Source organism: Ciconia boyciana, chromosome 1 (genome assembly GCF_034638445.1).
Source record: "Ciconia boyciana chromosome 1, ASM3463844v1, whole genome shotgun sequence".
Classification (NCBI taxonomy): Eukaryota; Metazoa; Chordata; class Aves; order Ciconiiformes; family Ciconiidae; genus Ciconia; species Ciconia boyciana.
Genome location: NC_132934.1, coordinates 172,003,346 through 172,022,491, shown reverse-complemented (window position 1 = coordinate 172,022,491; position 19,146 = coordinate 172,003,346). Strand labels below are relative to the sequence as shown.

At 36.3% G+C, this 19,146-nt stretch overlaps 1 protein-coding gene across 2 annotated transcripts in view; it reads left to right on the top strand.

Moving 5' to 3' along the window:
- NDFIP2 (Nedd4 family interacting protein 2) overlaps nucleotides 1–19,146 on the top strand; it is a 47,847-nt gene that overhangs the window by 12,704 nt on the left and 15,997 nt on the right. Inside the window, exons 2-5 of one of the 2 annotated variants that reach the window (XM_072849992.1) lie at nucleotides 6,745–6,901; nucleotides 8,340–8,467; nucleotides 12,336–12,395; nucleotides 15,609–15,696. In XM_072849992.1, the coding sequence (XP_072706093.1) occupies nucleotides 6,745–6,901; nucleotides 8,340–8,467; nucleotides 12,336–12,395; nucleotides 15,609–15,696 (433 nt within the window). The remainder of the gene's footprint in view (nucleotides 1–6,744; nucleotides 6,902–8,339; nucleotides 8,468–12,335; nucleotides 12,396–15,608; nucleotides 15,697–19,146) is intronic. The other variant, XM_072849993.1, reaches the window with a different exon arrangement.

The window sequence follows — 19,146 nt, the reverse complement described above, 5'->3', positions numbered from 1 at the left end:
TAGGTTTTATGGGTTTTTCTAAAAATAAAAAAGCAATAGTCGATAGCGTGAGCTGTTGAGACTATTAGGTGTCATTCAGAAAAAATAGAGATGGGTAAACAGAGGTCAAAGCTGTCTCCAACATGAAATATTTTTATAACAGGTTCAGAATTAAATTTTATTTCAAGATTTCCTTTTGTTTTTTTCCCTTGAAAATCCCAAGACTAATATTTTGCCATTTACAGATGAATAAACCTATTTTTAGACTACTAAAGCTGAAAAAGTGCAAAATGTGGTTACAAAACAAGCATTTAATACACAGACTGTATTTGTTCAAGTGAAATTATTTTTATGCAGGTAGAGAATTCTGCTTTCAAGCCTCATTTGTAGGGAACAGTTTAGTACAGATTTACAAGTCACTACCAGTAGGTAGGTGTAAAAGGCCTTTGAATTTTTCAGCAAATGAAAATATCAGAGGTAACACAGAGAGGTGAGAAGCTTCCTGAAAGCTTAATGAAGATGATAGCACTTTTCTTTTTAACCTACTGTTGGTTACACCTCTCAGTATTTACTACAGGAGAATTTCTATGGAATAAATACCTGTGTAACAGTATGGAAGGTGTCATGAATCTAATGCAGAAGTGTTGGAATACTTTTTGTGCACTGCACAGGCAATCTTGAGATGAGTCTTTTATGCCTTTCCCTCCAGCACAAGAAGCTGCAGTAAGTGGATATTTTTGGTTGACCTTTTGGCATAGTCTGAAAAACTGACTCTAGAAGACCAAAGTGTTAACTTCTACAAAGTGAAGATGATGAACCTCTGTTGCTAAGAGTGTTGCTTTTTGTGGAGGAGGTGTACCAACTGATGAGTTTGCATACAGAAGTTGAACTTGCATGATCTACTTAGTTGTCTCCACACTTTTACTTAAAGCAGAATATTAGGTCCAGCATTATGGAGTTTCTATGCATTATATTTGGTTTAATGCAGTTTGAAAGAATCCATGAAATGGTCCATGTGAGGTCAAAACTGGAGGAGCCAAGCTTCATCAAAAATGTATTATCATTTGAAAGGCTGGAAAGGAGGACACATTAAAAGTGCTCATAATTTACATTTGCTAGTGAAAATGCTGTGAAGCTCTGTGGTGCCCCAGGCAGAACCATCACTACTAAAATTTACGCAAAAGCTTACCTAAAAGTCAGTCTTTGTCAAGGTGAGCTGGTAATAAAGGTATAAAAGGAAACAGGAAAAGAAAGCTGGCTAGTTGTTTGGTTTTGGTGTTTTGTCGTCGTGTGTCGTCCCCCCTCCCTGTATGGCACTATTTTCTGCATAATTTTGTGCTACACTAAATAAATGATATAAATAGCATAAAAATAGCGTATAAATAGTTATAAAGAAGATCTTTTAAAACGCTTGCAATGTGCTGTTGAAGTTCATTATGTTGCAATAATTTTATAATGTACTGGTTTCTGTAAATCATTTTATGAAATGGGAAAACAGTAGCTTTTGCAATGTGCATAAAATCAGGTAACAGAAATAGTGCTGTTTGTGTGTCACACTACAAGTTATGACTAGAGCTAGTGTGTGCTACTTTAATGCACTTTATCAGAAAACATCGTTCTAATCTTGTGTATGTATGGTACAGGTGATGTAAGACATCTTATCCTTTTCCACTGACTTTTTTTAAAAATTGGCATGTTTTCATAACTTGCCTGTATTGCCACTCTTGTACAGGCAGTTCATCACAAATGAGCAAACTCTGTTTATCTAGGCAAGCAAACTTTTGTAGGTCAGACAAAATTACTATTTGCAGGTAAATGAAAAGTGTTAAGCAGAGAATGAGATCTTCCTCCCAGTTTAAGTTTTTATTTTGAAAAGCCTAAAGAGTAAAAGCATCCACATCAGTCCCCTCAGTAAAGGCTTCTGTACTAAGCACTTTCTTGTAGCTCATGTTCTTTGTAGGGTGTCAGCTGATTTCAGGCATTGCATCTGATTACTTTGGAAATAATTACACAAACAAAATAACAGACTTAAGGAAATAAATTACAGGAGGACATGCAGTACTTTTAAAAAGAAATTATTTATTAAAAAAAATAAATCATAAAATTAAGGTAGCTGTATTTTCCACAATATTTTGGTGTTGAAAGGTCTGACGTTGACTTTAACTTCTTCTGAAATGAAGTAGTGAATCATTGTTTCATAGAGCTTTTCTGGGAAAAAAACTTGAGTATAGTGTAGGGTAAAAATCATATGAAGGAAACTAATGTTTTTTCCTGTACTGTACGTTCTGTAGTAGTTACCATGAGATTTTGAGTCATTGGTGGCGGAAGAGCCATTGCTCCTTGATTGAAGTGTCCTAACAGACATATATCTTGAATGTGAGCATCATGACTTTTGAGCCTGTAATGTACTGTAGTTCAAGGGTTGCAAAAGCAGGGATTGAAATACTTGTATAAACAGTTTAGGAGTAATATGTCTAGTAACAAAGTATTCCCTTTTTTTAATTTTAGAGCTCCATATAGTTAGCCAGACACCCTGCATGCAGACTAAGATATGAAGGAAAAAAAAGTCTTTGTGTCCTGCTTTTAAAATGTGAGGGTAGGGGGCAGGGGAAGGTACTAATTTACAGTTGTTTGTAGTTTAATAGGTCCTGGCAATTGTTTTGATCATAATCTTGGCAAAAGTAGCTGTATTGCTTACTACCATATAATGGTTCATTGGGGGCTGGGATAATGAACTGAGTTTTCCTTAGTCCTTTAATTAAAGCGGGCACAATAATCTTACTATTGGAAAAAAAATCTTAGATACGATTTCTATACTTTTAATGTTAAATGCTGTTTCAGGTAACATTTATGTACATAGCATAAGTAATGCCTTGAAACAGATGTTTTCTGTTCCCTTCTGAGTGTTTTTAGCTTGGTTTCTATGGCAATGAAACCTATGCAGAGTGTCAGGCCTCTTCTTCCCCTCCCCTGTCTCCAAAAATAACTTCTAAATTTACCAGCCAGTATAAGCCAAAATTAAACGGGAAGGGGGAGGCTCAAAGGTAGTCGGGTTCCTACTGGTTTCAAGCAAACTGGTGACTCCACAGAGGAGAATCAGTGCCCTGTGAAGACAAGGCAGAGTTGCTACAAGACAAGATGATATAACTACTTCTGCCATAGGCAAAACTTCCACCTTGCTGGGGCAAGTTCTGCTGCAGTTGTGGGTTTTTATTGTTTTGGTCTTGTTTTTTACCCCAGTGGAGTCCCTCAAGAGGAGCTGCAGTTGCTGCCTTGAGGAGGGACTAGGAGACAGGACACTTGAACAAGAACTAAGAACAAGAACTAAGAAAAGCTGGTTTCTGTTCATGGAACAACTTGTGTGTATTATTCTAGCTGTAAACACTCAAGCTGCTTGATCCACTTCTTGTGATTTTTATGGTGCAGTATTCTGTAAGGAGTCTTATGATTTTTCTTTACGTTGCTGCATTAGGATAACCTTGAGGCCTTTCAGAATTTCTGAAAGGTCTGTATAGTAGAAGACAGGATAAATAGAAATGCTTGGTCCCTGAATATGAGTCCTACAAAATAAAGACCTTTTGAATGCACTAAAGGGCATAACTGGGCTCTTTTGTATGGAGCCCTTAGGATGGAATTTTTCTGTTTCCTAATTGCAGTTGCTATAACAATTGAATGACTTGTTAACTTGGTCTTTGAAGGCAAGAAGTCTCATGTGCATGTTCTTCTCCCGTCCTCATATTACCTCCATCATTTGTAAATTATTAAATTACAGATAATTTGGAGAACAGTAACTTTTAAGAAAGCATGTAGAAGACACAAAACTAATTTCCTTGGTGATGGCAAAGTGGGTTTTGAGCAGTAATATGCTCTTTGACCAGTGAATGAACTACTGTGGATCTCTATGTGTTTTCAGGATAGTGACAGCTAATACTGTGGCTTGCTAGGGAAGAAAAGTTGCAGCGATTGGAGGGCAAAAGGAGAGGAAGAATGGAGGTAACAGCCAGAAATCCATTAACTAGGCTTTACTTCTTCCCCTGCTCATAGGTTGTTGTGGTGGCGTAGTCAGAACTACACACACATCCCAAATGAGGGTGGGTGTACCGGCCACTAGTGTAAAAGTATGCCAGTAATATTCTGTTATTTGTCTCATTGCTAATCAAATGACAGTTTTATCTTAAAATGGTTTTATTTTAGCTATATCCATTGCAATACTAGATTTTTCTTGTGAATGATTGTACTTAATTTAGAACCATAACATTTATAGCTCTCAGGCTGTTTGTCTGACCTGCTCGACCTTTTTAGAATAGAATGTTTTGTCTTTTCACTTGCTTTCTGTATCTCTAAATATATTAGATTATTTTGAAATAGGTTTGTTTTCTTTGGCCTTAACTACTCTAAATGGCTATACATATTTCTCAGGTTACTACTTCTTCTGGATCACTGATTAGCCATTAAATGACCTGATTGCTCAGTACCCAAAAACCCTCAATAACCCCTGTCAGTTGCATTGAAGGTGATTTCTCCTTAATAGTACGTGTTCGTGTGGTATTGTGCCTATGTATATACATATATATACTTACACATGCGTGTGCATATATATGTAGTTTATGTGTATAGATAAACACTTTATGCTATAGTTGTTTGAATACAGTATTTGGAGGGACTTCTGAAAAATGATGAAGAATGCTTTAGCAAGTAACTTTATCACTTTTTCTGATTTGACACATTTAAAGAGAAGAGTGTGGTAGAAGCCATATGAAAATTGCATGAAGTTGTTCTGTTGCACTAACTTTGTTTGAAGTACTTTCTGTTTTCCCTTGAACTATCTTTTTGCTTTACCTGCCTACTGTTCAAATGTCTTCTGTGCTTGTAATTCCTGCTGTTAGCCTCAGTTTTTCATTAGAAAGAAAGCACGGAATTTGTAACCTGCAGAACTTGAGCATGAGCCAGCAGTGTGCCCTTGCCACAAAAAAGGCTGACAGTATCTTGGGCTGCAGTAGGCAAAGCATTGCTGTTAGGTCGAGGGAGGTGACCCTTCCCCTCTGCTCAGCATTGGTGAGGCCACAGCGCTGTGCCCGGTTCTGGGCTCCCCAGTATGAGACACATGGACATGCTGGAGAGAGTCCAACAAAGGGCCACCAAGATGATGAAGGGCCTGGAGCATCTCACATATGAGGACAGGCTGAGAGAGCTGGGACCGTTCAGCCTGGAGAAGGGAAGGCTCGTGGGGGTGGGGGGGGATCTCATCAGTGTATATAAATACCTGAAGGGAGGGTGTAAAGAGGATGGAGCCAGGCTCTTTTCAGTGGTGCCCAGTGACAGGACCAGAGGCAATGGGCACACACGGAAAGACAGGAGGTTCCCAGGTTCCCTCTGAACATCAGGAAACACTCTTTTTAAAGTTTATTTTTATTTTTTGTAATGTGATGGTGACTGAGCACTGGAACAGGTTGCCCAGGGAGGTTGTGGAGTCTCCATCCTTGGAGGTACTCAAAAGCCATCTGGACATGGTCCTGGGCAGCCAGCTCCAGGTGGTCCTGCTTGGGCAGGGGGATTGGACCAGATGGCCTGCAGAGATCCCTTCCAACCTCAACCATTCTGTGAACTTTGGTGTACTCTGGATATAAAACAATTTTGATGTGAATGTTACACTACTTAACAAGGACATTAGCGTTCGTTCTTCTCAGAACATGCTTTTTCCAATAACCTGATTGTACTTTGCCTAATATGAAATTACTGTAGTTGTATTCTTAATATTTTTGTTATTGAAATTAAAATAATATTTCTCTGTAGGGTGTTCATAGAAACTACCAATTTGAAGTTACAGAATTATTTTTTCAGATATGTTCAACTAACGGATCTTATTTTCTGGGTTTTAAATATGGTGCTTCAGTAGTTGCCTTCTAGGCATCTTATCTTGTAGTTTACACTAGTGGGAACTAGCACTTTTTTCTTTAATGCTGGTACTCTTTCTTCTTAAAGTTTGATTCATATTCTAAACACTGTCAAGTTAGCTACAATAATAAAAAAATACCTTCTCTAAGAAAAGATACTAGTTGCTGGATCTGAGTTCCACAGTTTTAATCAACATTCTTGCTTATCCAAATTCTTATTTCTGTATATGCTTAACTGGACATGTCCTTTTATAACTGCATTTTAAAGAAACACCCAAACAAACTGGCAACTTAAAGTTTTATAGGGAAAGGATTCTTTCCAGACTGTAAAGAAAAGCTGAATGTTTTGAAAAGTCTTAGAATTTGAGAGGAGAAGCACTCTGACAAGATGCAAGAGTATAAAAATCCCAGTTAAAGAAGTAGAAATGTGTCTTATTTTTTTATTTCTTCTAATACAATAAAAGATAGTGTTGCTCACCTGTTGTATTTTAAACTGGGTTAATACATCTTATGAATGTATTTAAGGAAAAAAAGTACTAGTGTTAACATACTCATATAATAGGAAGTATTTTATAGTCAGCATTTTCCCATATAGTAAACATTAGGACCCGCAGATTTTTAAGACAGTGAACATCACTGATGAGAAGAAATCCGTTTCGGGGGGGGGGGGGGAGAAGGCAGTTAATATTATCTTAACTGTTTGCTTAAAAAGATTTAACTGGACTACTTAAAGTAGTCATGCGCTGTTTTGTAAACAATTTTTGTTTTGTTGAAGAGTAATCTCTCTTTTTGAAGATGGTTCTGCAAGTACTAGGCTGTCATGGAAAGTATTCCCTGAATCCATCTGAAATTTGTGTGTTTTTCTTCTAAGCTTCACAATGAGGATGACCCCCCAGAGTCTTCAGCAGCTGAGCAGCCTTCCACATCTACAGAGACTACGCAGACTCCCCAGACAGCAGCCTTATCTGAAGCAGATATTTCCCCTCCACCTTACTGTAGCATAGCTGTAGAAGCAGCTGCAACTTCAGGTATTTTTCTTACATAACAGCTTGTCAGGGAGGAGTGTGTATGAATCAGCACTTGGTTCAAAGTAGTACGATGCTGCGGTATGTTTTTTTTTTTTCTACGCACACAATTGCAGTAAAAAGCTATGCTTTCATGCACAGTCCTTTGGTTTGTTCAGAAGAAGCACACTTCTAAATTACACTGATTGTTCCCGATTACTAGACTAAATGGATGTTCATTAATTAGTGTAATGGGTTTTATTTAAGTCTGCATGTAGTTCATTTCTACATTTAATCTACGTGTTTGAGTAGTGTTCCGTTGTTAGACCTCGTTAGCAATTTTCATTACCTCTTAATAAAAAACAAAACCAAAGCACTGATTTGTCAAAACTCATACTTCTTAAGTGTGTGCCATTGTTTGGTGAAAACGTTGCCATGAAAAGATTCATTTTGCTTTAAAGACTGTTGGTAAAACTTCTTGTGGAAAATGAGTAACAGGGGTCTCTTTTTCTCCATTTATTCACTGCTCCCTTTCTCATGAGGTTGTAACTTTTCTTTGGGGTATAGGAGACTTAAGAGCAGGCAACATCAAAGTCCCTGTTTAAGCGAGGTTGCTTGGATTTGTGCCTCCCATGTGCCAAATAAATATTTTAGAAGTAACCTCCAACCTAATTTTTTTAATGTTGATTAAAGGAGCAATTTCCTGTCCCTGTTCTTTGAGTCAGTGTTTGCAAGTATAATACATAGCTATGCAGAATTATCCCTATATATAACATCTTTGTGGTCGTGTGCTGATAAATCTGTACCACGTAAGTAATCTTATTACAAACTACTGCTGGCTGTAGGAGGAAGCTCAAGGTGTATTTTAAAAAGTTTTTATTAATTTTGTTAATAATTCTGTATGATGATGTTTTACTATTTCAATATATAAGAAAGAAGTCTGTACTCCGTTTTGATAGAAGGAACATTTTTAAAAGAATGTGGTGAAACTGATTTTCACAGAACAACTGGAGTTGGCAACAAGGCCATGCTAATAACAATACAGCATGATTATTACTGGACTTAAGTAACTAATTGCTGTTGAATAACTAAAAGCTTTTTATAGAATGTTTCTGTGCATGTTTTTTGTATAATTTGATAAAAAGCCTTTGGTTGGAATGCCTAGGGATGTAACTCAGCAAATAGGATTTTTTTGTTCATGAATTTGTTGGCTCCTTGCAGCATCTAGGTTAAGGTTTCTGCCTTGAGTAGCAACTAAAAGCACCATCAAGCTGTTTGCTATTTTATTTCATAAAAATAGAGGTGTTTTTAATACTTGTAAGAACTTGAAATACAAATATCATCAATTTCAGCCTCTGTTGAAAAAAATACATTTTAAAGCTCAATAGTTATGTGCATGTAAAATTTAATATTCTTGACATCTTTCTGGCTTAAAAATGCATAACCTCTTTATTTTGAACAGAAATACACAATGAATTTTATCCTGTACCACCTCCATACAGTGTAGCTACCTCTCTTCCTACTTATGATGAAGCAGAGAAGGCCAAAGCTGCAGCAATGGCAGCTGCTGCCGCAGAAGTTGCCCAACGAGTAAGTGATATAGTTCTGCTTTATTTCAATTTTGTGAAACATGTTAGGCCGATCTAATTATTTATAACAATTGGGCCCATGTTAGGGCCTATTTAATAAAATAGTGGTGGGCTGGTGATTTAAGTATTTTGGATGCTTAGGTTTTATATAGTATAAGTTAGTTGTAAAGTACTATGAAAAGTGTATCATATTCACTCTTTGAGGCATAGCTGCTGTCTGAACAGCTTTAAAAGCCAAATTTTTCCCTGTTTTAATAGTTTATCCAGTATTTTGTCATCTTTTAATTAGGTATCCACTACTAATGTTACTTTGTAAGTGTTTCAGATGGTAAAAAAGAAATTGATGAACAAAATAGACCTTTAGAGAGGAAGGAGAATTCAACAGTCTGGAAGGGGCAAAACCCCAAATGTAGAATTTTTTTATTATTTTGTTTTTTTTAAAAAAGGAATGGTCCCTGTTGTTTGCTCCATGAAAACTTTTAATACTGAAGTTTAAAGAAATGTTCCAAGTACTTAAACAAAAAAAACACACCATGAGTTACGGTAAACAGTAAATTAAGTAATAGGTATGTATTTGGTGTTTATAGTTTTGTAAGAATTAACATTGTAAAGAATACAGTCTTCAAAATAGAAAATTGATATCTGCAATCAGTGTTAAATGCTAGTTTTGTAAGCAAAGTTCTTCCTTTTTTTTCTCCCAAGTTTTGGAATGTGGAAATTCTGCTGTTTGGTAGTATTGGCCATAATATACTATATGCAAATTAGACTTCCAGTGCTTTTACTAAAAATCTCCACCTTGAGATCAAATGTGATTGCCTTTGAGATGCATTTAAAATCTTGCTGGCTGCAGTGTGCTTGTGACTGGCAAAAAAATCCTGCTCCCCCAGCAGGAGGCTATTCCTTCCTTGACTGCTGTGCGGTAGTCACAGTGCACAACACTCACTTCAAGGTATGCACAGCTAAAGTTAAAGTGGATTTGCGTAACATTGCCAGTGACGGTGTTACACAAATCTGTTTTACTAAATGCAGTAGGGAACCAGGGACATTTGAATGGTTACTTGCAGGGTTTCTGCTATGAGGTGATGATCTCCAGTTGTAACCTTTCAAGTGCTTTAACAGGAGCATCAATTCTATGTAGTCTGTCCTTACTGCTTGTCATATAAGTAAAACTTTTGCTGAAATACTGGTCTGAATGAAGCCCTCAATCTGAAATTACAAACCTTTAAACTTACTTGGAACATTAGGAACACAAACCGTAACTTTTAGGGTATCGTTACCCGTCCTGTGATGCTTCAGACAGGACATGTGCAAGATTCTTGTTGCTTTTAATTTTGTCTAGAACCCTACGAGGTGAAAGTTTCAGACATACAAGCAATCTTCCTTGACCTGAATTTCACAGGGAAAACCTCAGGCTGGGGTTCAGCTAATTTCAAGAATAAAGCTAAGCAAAAAAAAAAAAGGTGTTTTTTTGCCTTGTCACTTTAAGCTTTTTTTACTTTGCAGAACTCTTTCTCACAAGTTCAGGTCACTGTGTCAGAAACATCTGTTGCCCTTCCTCAGAAAATCTGCCTGGCTTTGGCCAATTTACAAGTTTTTGAAAAATTAGTTTCCACAGTTGATACATACAGCTTCAGATTTAGTAAATGTGTGGAGATTGTCTTGCATGAAAAAGTTCAGGCTGCTCATAGCTCTGAAGAGGATGGGACTGCAGATGTGCTGTTCCCAGAGAACATTCTCAAATGTTCTGTATCAGGGTAGGATTATGGGACTAAAAGTAGATACACCTTATGACTGCTTTTGGTGAAAACACTGGAACTGAGAAATAGGCATTTCTGGTGTGCCCTGAAGTAGTTTTATTATTCTTGCCATTCGGTTAGAAGGGAAGGGGAAAGCCACTTGGTTCAACTGCAAGGGCATCAATGGTAGGTGAAGAAGGACAATGGCTCTGAGCCTCTGAAGTTTACGTGTTGTGGGAAGAGAAGTCTGGTTTTGTTTGGGCAAGGAGGTAACTGGCTCAAAGTGAATACGGGCAGGGATCAGAGAGGATGGGTCTAAGTCAAAATAAGAAAAAGCAAGGGTGAATGGAGGGCAGTGGTATGGAGAGAGTAGAGAGAGATTTAAATGAGAAACAGAAGGGAGAAGGACAAACTGGGATTGGTAGAGAAAGGAACCCAAGTGGGGACAAAATGTGGTACTGGGAAAGGAGCTGAAGCTGGTGTGCGAGAAAAGAGGAGTAGGGAGGGAGAAGGAATCTGGAGGTAAGAGGCAGGAGAGTAGGATATGGTGACAAAGTGAGAAATAAACTTCTACGTAGTCTGCTTTTCCAAAACATGCAGTAGAACTTGACATTCAAGAACTAGGTGCTGACACCGCAAGAGTTTCACTTATGAAAAATCAGTAGGAACACACCATCATTTCCCCAAAGCAGAGATTGGCTAAAAAGTTGTAGACTTATGGTAGTACTAAATTAGTATCAGAAGTCTACTCAGTGTACCTAAAAGCCACAGTCCTGCTGACTGCTAAAGATCTCAAGTTTGATAGAATTTCTTCTCAGTTTGTTTCTGTGTTTTTTGGTTTTCTAATTTTCTTTTTTTTAAAGCACATGCACGCACACACACAAGCTATATTAAAGAAACAGTATTAAGGTTGCAAAGTTGAGATTTTGAGAAAAAGTAGGAAATGCAGAAGTTGAGTTCCAGTTTTGTAGATTATATTAAAATTATGTACCAGCTCAGTTTTAATCAATGCCATTTTAGTTACTATGTGATGCTGCCGCAAAATCCGTGCCTTATTTAATACCTCTGATGGACTTACACTGGGGTGGACAAAGACTGTGTAATAAGACTGTCTTAATCTGGCATATGACTGGAATAAGACAAAAAGGTCATATTATTGTTAGAGTGGTTGTTTGCCATCTTGAGGGGAAGGATTTTGATCCTTAGCTGTGAATACCCATGGAAGAACAGATAAGTGACTTAAACTTTGCACTACTGGTATGTAGTTAATTGTTTTCTCACTCTCATTGTCTTGGATGTCACAAACAGTAACAGCTGCAGACGGTATCTGACTTGTATATTGCACACTTTGCAAAACATACACAAAGGATATAACGTAGTTTTTTTCAGTTTTTATTTTCAGCCTTATGAAATTAGTGCTCTTATGAATGTGAACTCTGCTATGATCTGTGCCTCTAGTTTCTTCCTTGTAAAATGAGGATATATTGCCTCTTCACTACAATAATGTGAACAGTTGGAAAAAGTTAAATGTCCTTATGTTACCTTGAGTGATACATGAAGCTGATAATTGTTTCATGGTATAGTCCATAGTGTGCAGTAAAGAAGGCTACGAACCTACTCATTGAGTAAAAGAGAGGAAAATGGTATAAAAAGGCAGCACATTTAATAAACAGCTTTCATATTTTTTCCCCTGAGTCATGTGGGAATCTTACAAAAAACATTAGTGTGATCATATTAAAGACTTCGTCATAGGCCCTGCATTCATAGATTGTATGAACAATCTAAACTTAACATTTACTGAAACTTTCAGTACTTGTTTTTGTAGTTCTTTGTGTAGCTTGTCTTACAAGAATAGATTGTGTATAAACATTTATTTCTTTCACATGTTCTCAGATAGCTCGATGTATCAAAGAAATTGTGGCAGCCTTATGTCATCAGTAGTGATAGCATTAGTTACCCTGGCTTTTGATGTTTTCCTTTTCAAATTCTCAAGGTCAGTTTTGAAAGGTCAATTTAAATGGACAAAAATATTGCTAACAGTTAAATGACTTGTTTGTATGTTGCAATGAATGGCTTTTACTTAATGCTTTTCAGTTGCATTTGTCTTATGTTTTTCTGTTTTTACATGCTTAGCACGCCCAGTTTAGGGAGTCTAGGAGTCTGTTTGATGAAATATTCCTCAGTCGTCCAGAGGTATGGTATAGTTCTCTCTAGTTTAGACTTTAACTATGAATTTTCCTGCTGGCAAACAAATGCTTCTGGGGTTCATTGTGCCTTTTTTTCCCCCACCATTAACTTCTCTGTTTTGTTTTGTATGCTGAAGGTATCATTTATGGGGTTTATTAAGTAATTTGACCCTTTCCTCAGAAGTTTTTCTCTGTAAATCCACTGCATTGAGAAGAGTTATATCAGTTTAGTTATCCAAGGGGTTCCTGAAAAAGCAGTTTCTTTACTTGATTAAAAGTGGTTGTGTCTCTATATGCCATACTAGGTTTCAGTTTGAAGAAGTTAAAAAGCATTGGGGGGGAAAAACAGTCCTCTTTTTGCAGAATACTAGAGAGCACTGTAGTTTCAGCGGAGTTAATAGGTTTGACTTCAATAGATGCTGTGTACCATTTAATGTTCTTTTGCTTAGAGAAATTATTCTGTGTGACATGCCGTTTATGTTGATAATATATTTTGCTGTTTAGATGTTTCTCTGGTCATAGGAACAGTAAGTTTTATGTTTATACAGATCTCAGCTTATTTAGCAAACAAGAAATATTGTCCATGATCTTTAACATGGATAAATTTGTCAAAAATCAGTATGAGATACTGAAACAGTATTATATATTTTATGGATTTGTGTATGTTGTTATATGACATTCTTGTTGTTAAAGAGAAAAAAAAAATATATAAAAATAAAATATATAATTATTCTCATTGATATGTCAATATCTAATAGAAGTATTGCTATGAAATTACGTTTAGTTCTAAGCATCAGCAGAGAGGACAGTCATTCTGCATTGTCCCTTTTCATTCCTCAGTGAATGGTGGCAAACAGTTATATCTTGAAGAAAGACTGGGGCAGTTGACACCAACTAGATCAAACGAGAGCACTGTGAAAGACAGCCAGTATTAGTGGGGCTTGAACAGTGGCCAGTTAGTGTCTTCTGTCTGCAGGACTGATCATAAACCCACGTAATACTAAATGATGTAGATATAGGCTGAACATGATTTAAGCGCAGGAAACTATTTCATTTCTTAAACATTCTGGTAATTTTCATATGCCAGTTTTTGGAGAGAGTAAATAGAACTCCGTTTAATAGAATTCCCTTTGATGTGGAGTATGATAAATTACAATTTGTTCACACTTACTGCAACAGTGTCTACTTGCAAATGTCTGCTCTCATGTTCCCTGGGTTGTATATTGACCTGTGTTTCTCACACGTGTAAGCCTTAGAGAAGTCTGTGTGTATAGAGAAGCCTGCTAAACTTGTTACTGTAGTTGAGCAAAATTTTCTTTTTGTGAAGCAATGTTTTGTATACAGTGTAATTCACTAATTGGTTTGGAAATGCCAGTATGAAGTATAGTAGTTAGCAGACAGTTTAAAAAAAAGTCCAAGAATTATTTTATAGACCTTCTGAAATTAAAATTGAAATTATTTTTTTGTTGTCCTGACTTGAAAAAGGAACTTTTGTGGCATACATTTCAGAGATAAGCATATTCAAATGCAGCTCTGTTTAATGCATTTTCAGCCCTTCCTTCCGTTCCCCTCCCCCCCATCAGTCTTGTAGCTGCAGCAAAGTTGAGCTAAATAAACTAATGCTTTCATAGCCACTTAAGATGACCATTTAGGGACATCTGAAATTATGTAGGGTTGGATTACAGCACCTTAAGATTGTTGTTCAACTAGCTTTTTGTGCTTTCCTTGGAATTGTCTATGTGAATAGCAGTGTTTTTAAAGCAAGTTGTCTGATACAGAGTCTTGGTTAATTAATCTGAAATAAAAAGCACAGCTGGAATTTCATGGCCATGTTACGAAAGGTAAAGCTGGCTGCCTTGAGTTGGTACAGTTTGTTCTAGCACATTTTTAACCATAATCGCTATACCCTGGTAAATTATTTTGCTGTGTTGATAAAGGTGAACATGTCAATCGCATGACAGAGCTTTACATCACTGTAATTGTTTAATGCCCTTTTAGTTATGAACTTAATATAAAAAATAACATTTGGTACAGCAACTGAATAATGTGTTAAAATCAGAATTACATTATTTCAGTAATAAGTGTTTGCTGTGTAAAGTAAATCTCTTTGCTGAGCTAAGTAAATCTCACTTGAACTCATCTCCCTTGATTTCATTTTTTTATAGATCATTTCTTATCTCAATTCTAATACAGTATGATTAATTGGAGAAAAAATAGGAGAAAATGTTACTCATGCTTATGTCTAGACCATATTACTGCTGCTACTGACAGCATTATTTAACTTGTATCATCCTGCATTGTTTTGATGTTATTCATTTAAGTGTAAAGATGGTGTGTTTAACTGGTTTTACAGTTTTCATCAGGCTCTTTTAGTAAGTGATGTCATCATGAAAACTTTTATGTTTGCCAGTCTACAGTTGCAGCAATGTTTTACTTGTGCACAGAACTGCATATATAAGGTTTGCCAAGTTTTGTTGAAAATCAAGTACTGAGAAACAAAACAAACTCATACTTTCAGTATTTTAAGACCTAGTATTTTGACACGATAGGAGAAGTCTTTGGATCGTTTTGACTGCCATATCTGTTTACTTTTGTTTGACTTGAAGTACTGTGCTTTTTGAGTTCAGAAGACTTTTGAACACTTTTAATGTGCTCGCGCCCTCTAGTGTCCCCAGAGGTTTTATTTGCTTTGCAAATGTTTTTCTGTGAGTTATAGGGTAGTCAAACTAGTTAGTGCAATGCTGTTGCATCAGCAATTTATTTTAAGATACCAACCTTATTCTAAAACTTTATTCTATATTTTGGGAAGCATTAAAAGACTTTTCTGGCAGGAAAAAGATAGAACATACTATGTAATGATTTTTCAAAAAAATATTTAATAGCTTGGCTGCATATCAAGATAGTTACAGTAAAAATATTTTTATTGGTTTTCATTGTCAAAGTACTCATCTGAAATAATTTCTAGCTTCATTTAAGATGAATAGGCAGTATGTACACATCTTAAACTTTTCAGTTAAATTTGGGCTCTTGTCAATATAAGCAACAAATAAGAGTTGTTTTATAGATATGAATTATTTTTCTTTTAAACTTCCTTGATGTGGACATGTTACAGAAATGTCAATTTTCTTCTAGCTTTAGAAACATAATTAATACTTTAATCCTACAGATAGTTATTCTAAAATAAACTTTTCACTAAATTATCACTAACCTGTAAATCCAGGAAGAAGAGTATCCACCACGAGATGATTTCAGTGATGCAGATCAGCTTAGAGTGGGCAATGATGGCATCTTCATGTTGGCATTTTTCAGTAAGTTATCTTGTATCCCAGACCTACTGAGGTATATCTTAACTGTACCTTTTTTCTATGGAATTTAAAAGATAGCTGTGATAAACTGCATTAATGTACTGTAATGAATGGATTTTTTTACCTGTAAACAGATATAAACACTTCCTGTTCCAGATGTAGCAAATATGTTGCACTTTTTTTCTGTGGCATCTGTCACAGATAAGGTGCCAAAGCAAAATCATAGTAAATGTTTTGAGGCATAGCAAGGCTGCACTATGAAATGGGAAATTCTGTCATCTTCCAGTTGGACTACCAACTTGAATAAAGGCTGGATCACAGAAATCCGGCAATTGATTTTTAAGTAGAACAAATCTGAGTGAAAGATGATGTGCCATATAAAAGTTGTTGATGTTAGCATAGTGAATTAAATAGCTGTGGGTGGATTTTTGGAACAAATCCAATAACGCTTATTTTCAGGTTGAACTAACCACTAGCATATAAAAATGTACTGTCTTCAGGTAATGTCTTATTGCAACCAGCACTACTATAGCACTTTTTCAGGTACTCTGTGTGTGCACTGTGCATGTCTTACCTTGTAACTTATGTACTGCATTGAGCAAAGTTAGATTTAGCCACTATAAGTTACTTATAGAAAGAAGCTACTTCTGTTTTGCCAGTTACATATTTCTTTCTAATTTCTGAGGATATTTTCCCTTCCTGAAATAAATGTGTTTGGCAACCTGGATGGAAGCTTGGTGTTGGGGGTGTAGCTGTTCTTTTTAGCATTCAACAGGATGAAAGCTGATTGATTATCCACTGAAATCTCATTTATGTCTTTTAACCTAGATCTCATCTTAGTTCTTTTTTCTTTAATGTCTTTCACAGTCTCTTTATTTAACTGTTACAGATGCAGGTTACAGAACTTCCATGAAAGTTTTTTTCATGTTGGTGTACGATTTACTAGGACAATGTGGTGTTTGCATCCTGGGATAAAAATATATGTATCTATCTCACATAGCAAATATATAAATACATATATAGGGTAACAAAGTGAGTTTTGACAAAAATACATTTGACAAAAATACTCTGTAGATCATAATTTTTCTTGATTATTCTGAGACTATGTTACTGCCAACTTTGCTCGCCTATGAATGACATGCATAAAATGAGTGCTTACACATTGCAAGATATTTATGCAAGTGTATACTTAATTGGGATCTGTATTGGCTGTTACGGATACTGGTTACATAAGGAAATTGATAAAGTTTACTTGTTTGTATTCATAGTATGAGGAGTTCAAAAAACCTCATAGCATTTATAGACTTGTAATATTAATTTTCAGTAGTTTTTCTTAGGGATATTGGAGAACTAAATGAAAAATGAGCTTAACTTAATAAGGGTAGACTGTAAATAGTGGGTGGTGTATTCCTGTCCCTCTAATAAGGAGCTAAGTCTCCATAAAGTTGATGTATGTAGATTTAAGAGAGCAGGAATTAAAATGAAATTTACAGTATGGCTATCTTTTGGGTTTTTTCAGGGTGGGATATGTTTAAACAGAGGTAGCGATCACAGAGAGCCAAGCATAAGTTCCCTCACTTAGTGAAAAAGCAGGAGAACAGTGTCAGGAATTGTGCTCTAGTGAGAGGAGCATGGAACAAATGGCTCGTTCCAGAGGTGCTCTCCTACCTCCTCCCATGACTGTTATGTACGGCGTTGGTAGAAAGATCTGGGGGGGTGGGGGGCAGGTTTCCTTTTGTTTTAAATATAAAACAGTGAAGTTAGCTTTTTAAATTTCATTTTTTTCAACTGAAGTATAATAAAATAGACTTTTTACTGAGCTTACCTGCATACTGCAATCAACTAGTGATACGTAGCTACCATCTAGTGGTAGCTGCCCAAGTTGCATAAAATTGCTGTCGAGGCCACCTAGTGGCCAGATCTGTTTGTTTGGGGGTTTTGTTTGTTTTAGGAGCTTGGTGCATGCAAGTTACAAACCTGTTGCCCATCTATCTAAGTTGTAAAGTACTGTTCTGTTTAGCATAACTAAATAGAATGAGACAATATACTCTAAAGAATAGAAGTCCTTTGCGTGAACAGGTGGGTTTTTGCTTTAGTACTTGATTCAGAAACTTAGTGGAAAAATTTGGAAAACAACCCATTTTATTTCTAATATGTGGTAAAATCATATGTTTTAAGAAATTGGTGTGGTTTTTGAAATCTGTGATTATGTTGGTGGGCAAAGAATCTGCTCTCTAATGGTCAGGGCTGGTGTTTGTCAGTTTCTGATTTTGAGGTAAATGAATATATTAGTGAATATATTCATTTTGCTATGAATGCAAAATACAGCAAATTTAGCTATCAGACCACTTAATATATTTTTTCTATTATGTATTTTTAAGTCAGCTGTGCCTTATACAGCATAGTAGAAACTTTTCAGAAAGCCAGAGGAAGTTGTTAATAGGTAAGTTTCTCAGTGATTTTTTTTTTGTATGCACAACAAAAAGGAGAAATTTCTGAGCTGTTTCTTTCCATTTTGAACACAGCTGTAATGGTGATCAAGTAACTGTCATGACCCAAAGGGTTTGGTTTTCATGCTTAATCAGCCTGTAGTGGAATTCTTTTGAATCATGTCTGATGGGCTCATCCTGGGTCATTATGTGAAGGAGGTCATTTTGGGCAGTAATAAAAGGCTTATATGGGTTTCCCTTCTATTTAAGGACTGCTTTAGCGATATCAATCAGCCTTTTCACCTGTGGGCCCCAGAAGGAATTGCAGAGCTTATCTGGATTCTTTGAAACCATGGAAGGCAGTTTTGGGTTGTCTCTACAACCTAGGAAAAATGAATATTAATTTGAACCTCACAAATGGGTTAATAAGGAGTAAGAAATGGAGAAAAGTGTTTGATCATGTAGCTGAAGTTTAAGTTCTCATACAGAGATCTGATTTGGTCTTTTTTAAAAACGTCTGGACAATTTAAACACTGTGTACAACTCTCACCAATAAAATCTCATGACGTGGAAAAATGTAAATGTACATATTGTCCCAGATGCTGTATTGGAACAGATAATAACCACACCAAAATTTTGTAAACTAATGTTCATACAGTTTTCAAAGCTATTAGGTGCTTCAAACAGTCAATAACTGCACACAAGCTAGGATATCTACTTAGGGGGTTTCAAGCAGGCACAAGTTGGAAGGCAGAGTTGTAGCACAAGCTCAGGGTGAGCACAGCCTCCTGTTATATGCTGCCCGAGGAGTGGTAAGCATGGTCTAAATTTCCGGTGAGAGGATTCCTCTGTGTGAATTTAGGAAACCTGACTTCTGTATGTCCACATGACGAATGTTACGCGGGTTTCCCTTAGTCATGCAAGAGAAGCTGGGGGGAAGTCATTGGACTGAAATTGCAAATGTTGAAAGGAGGTAAAGGAACTGTTTTAGAGTGCTTACTTCTTCTTTCTGGTTATCAGGGGA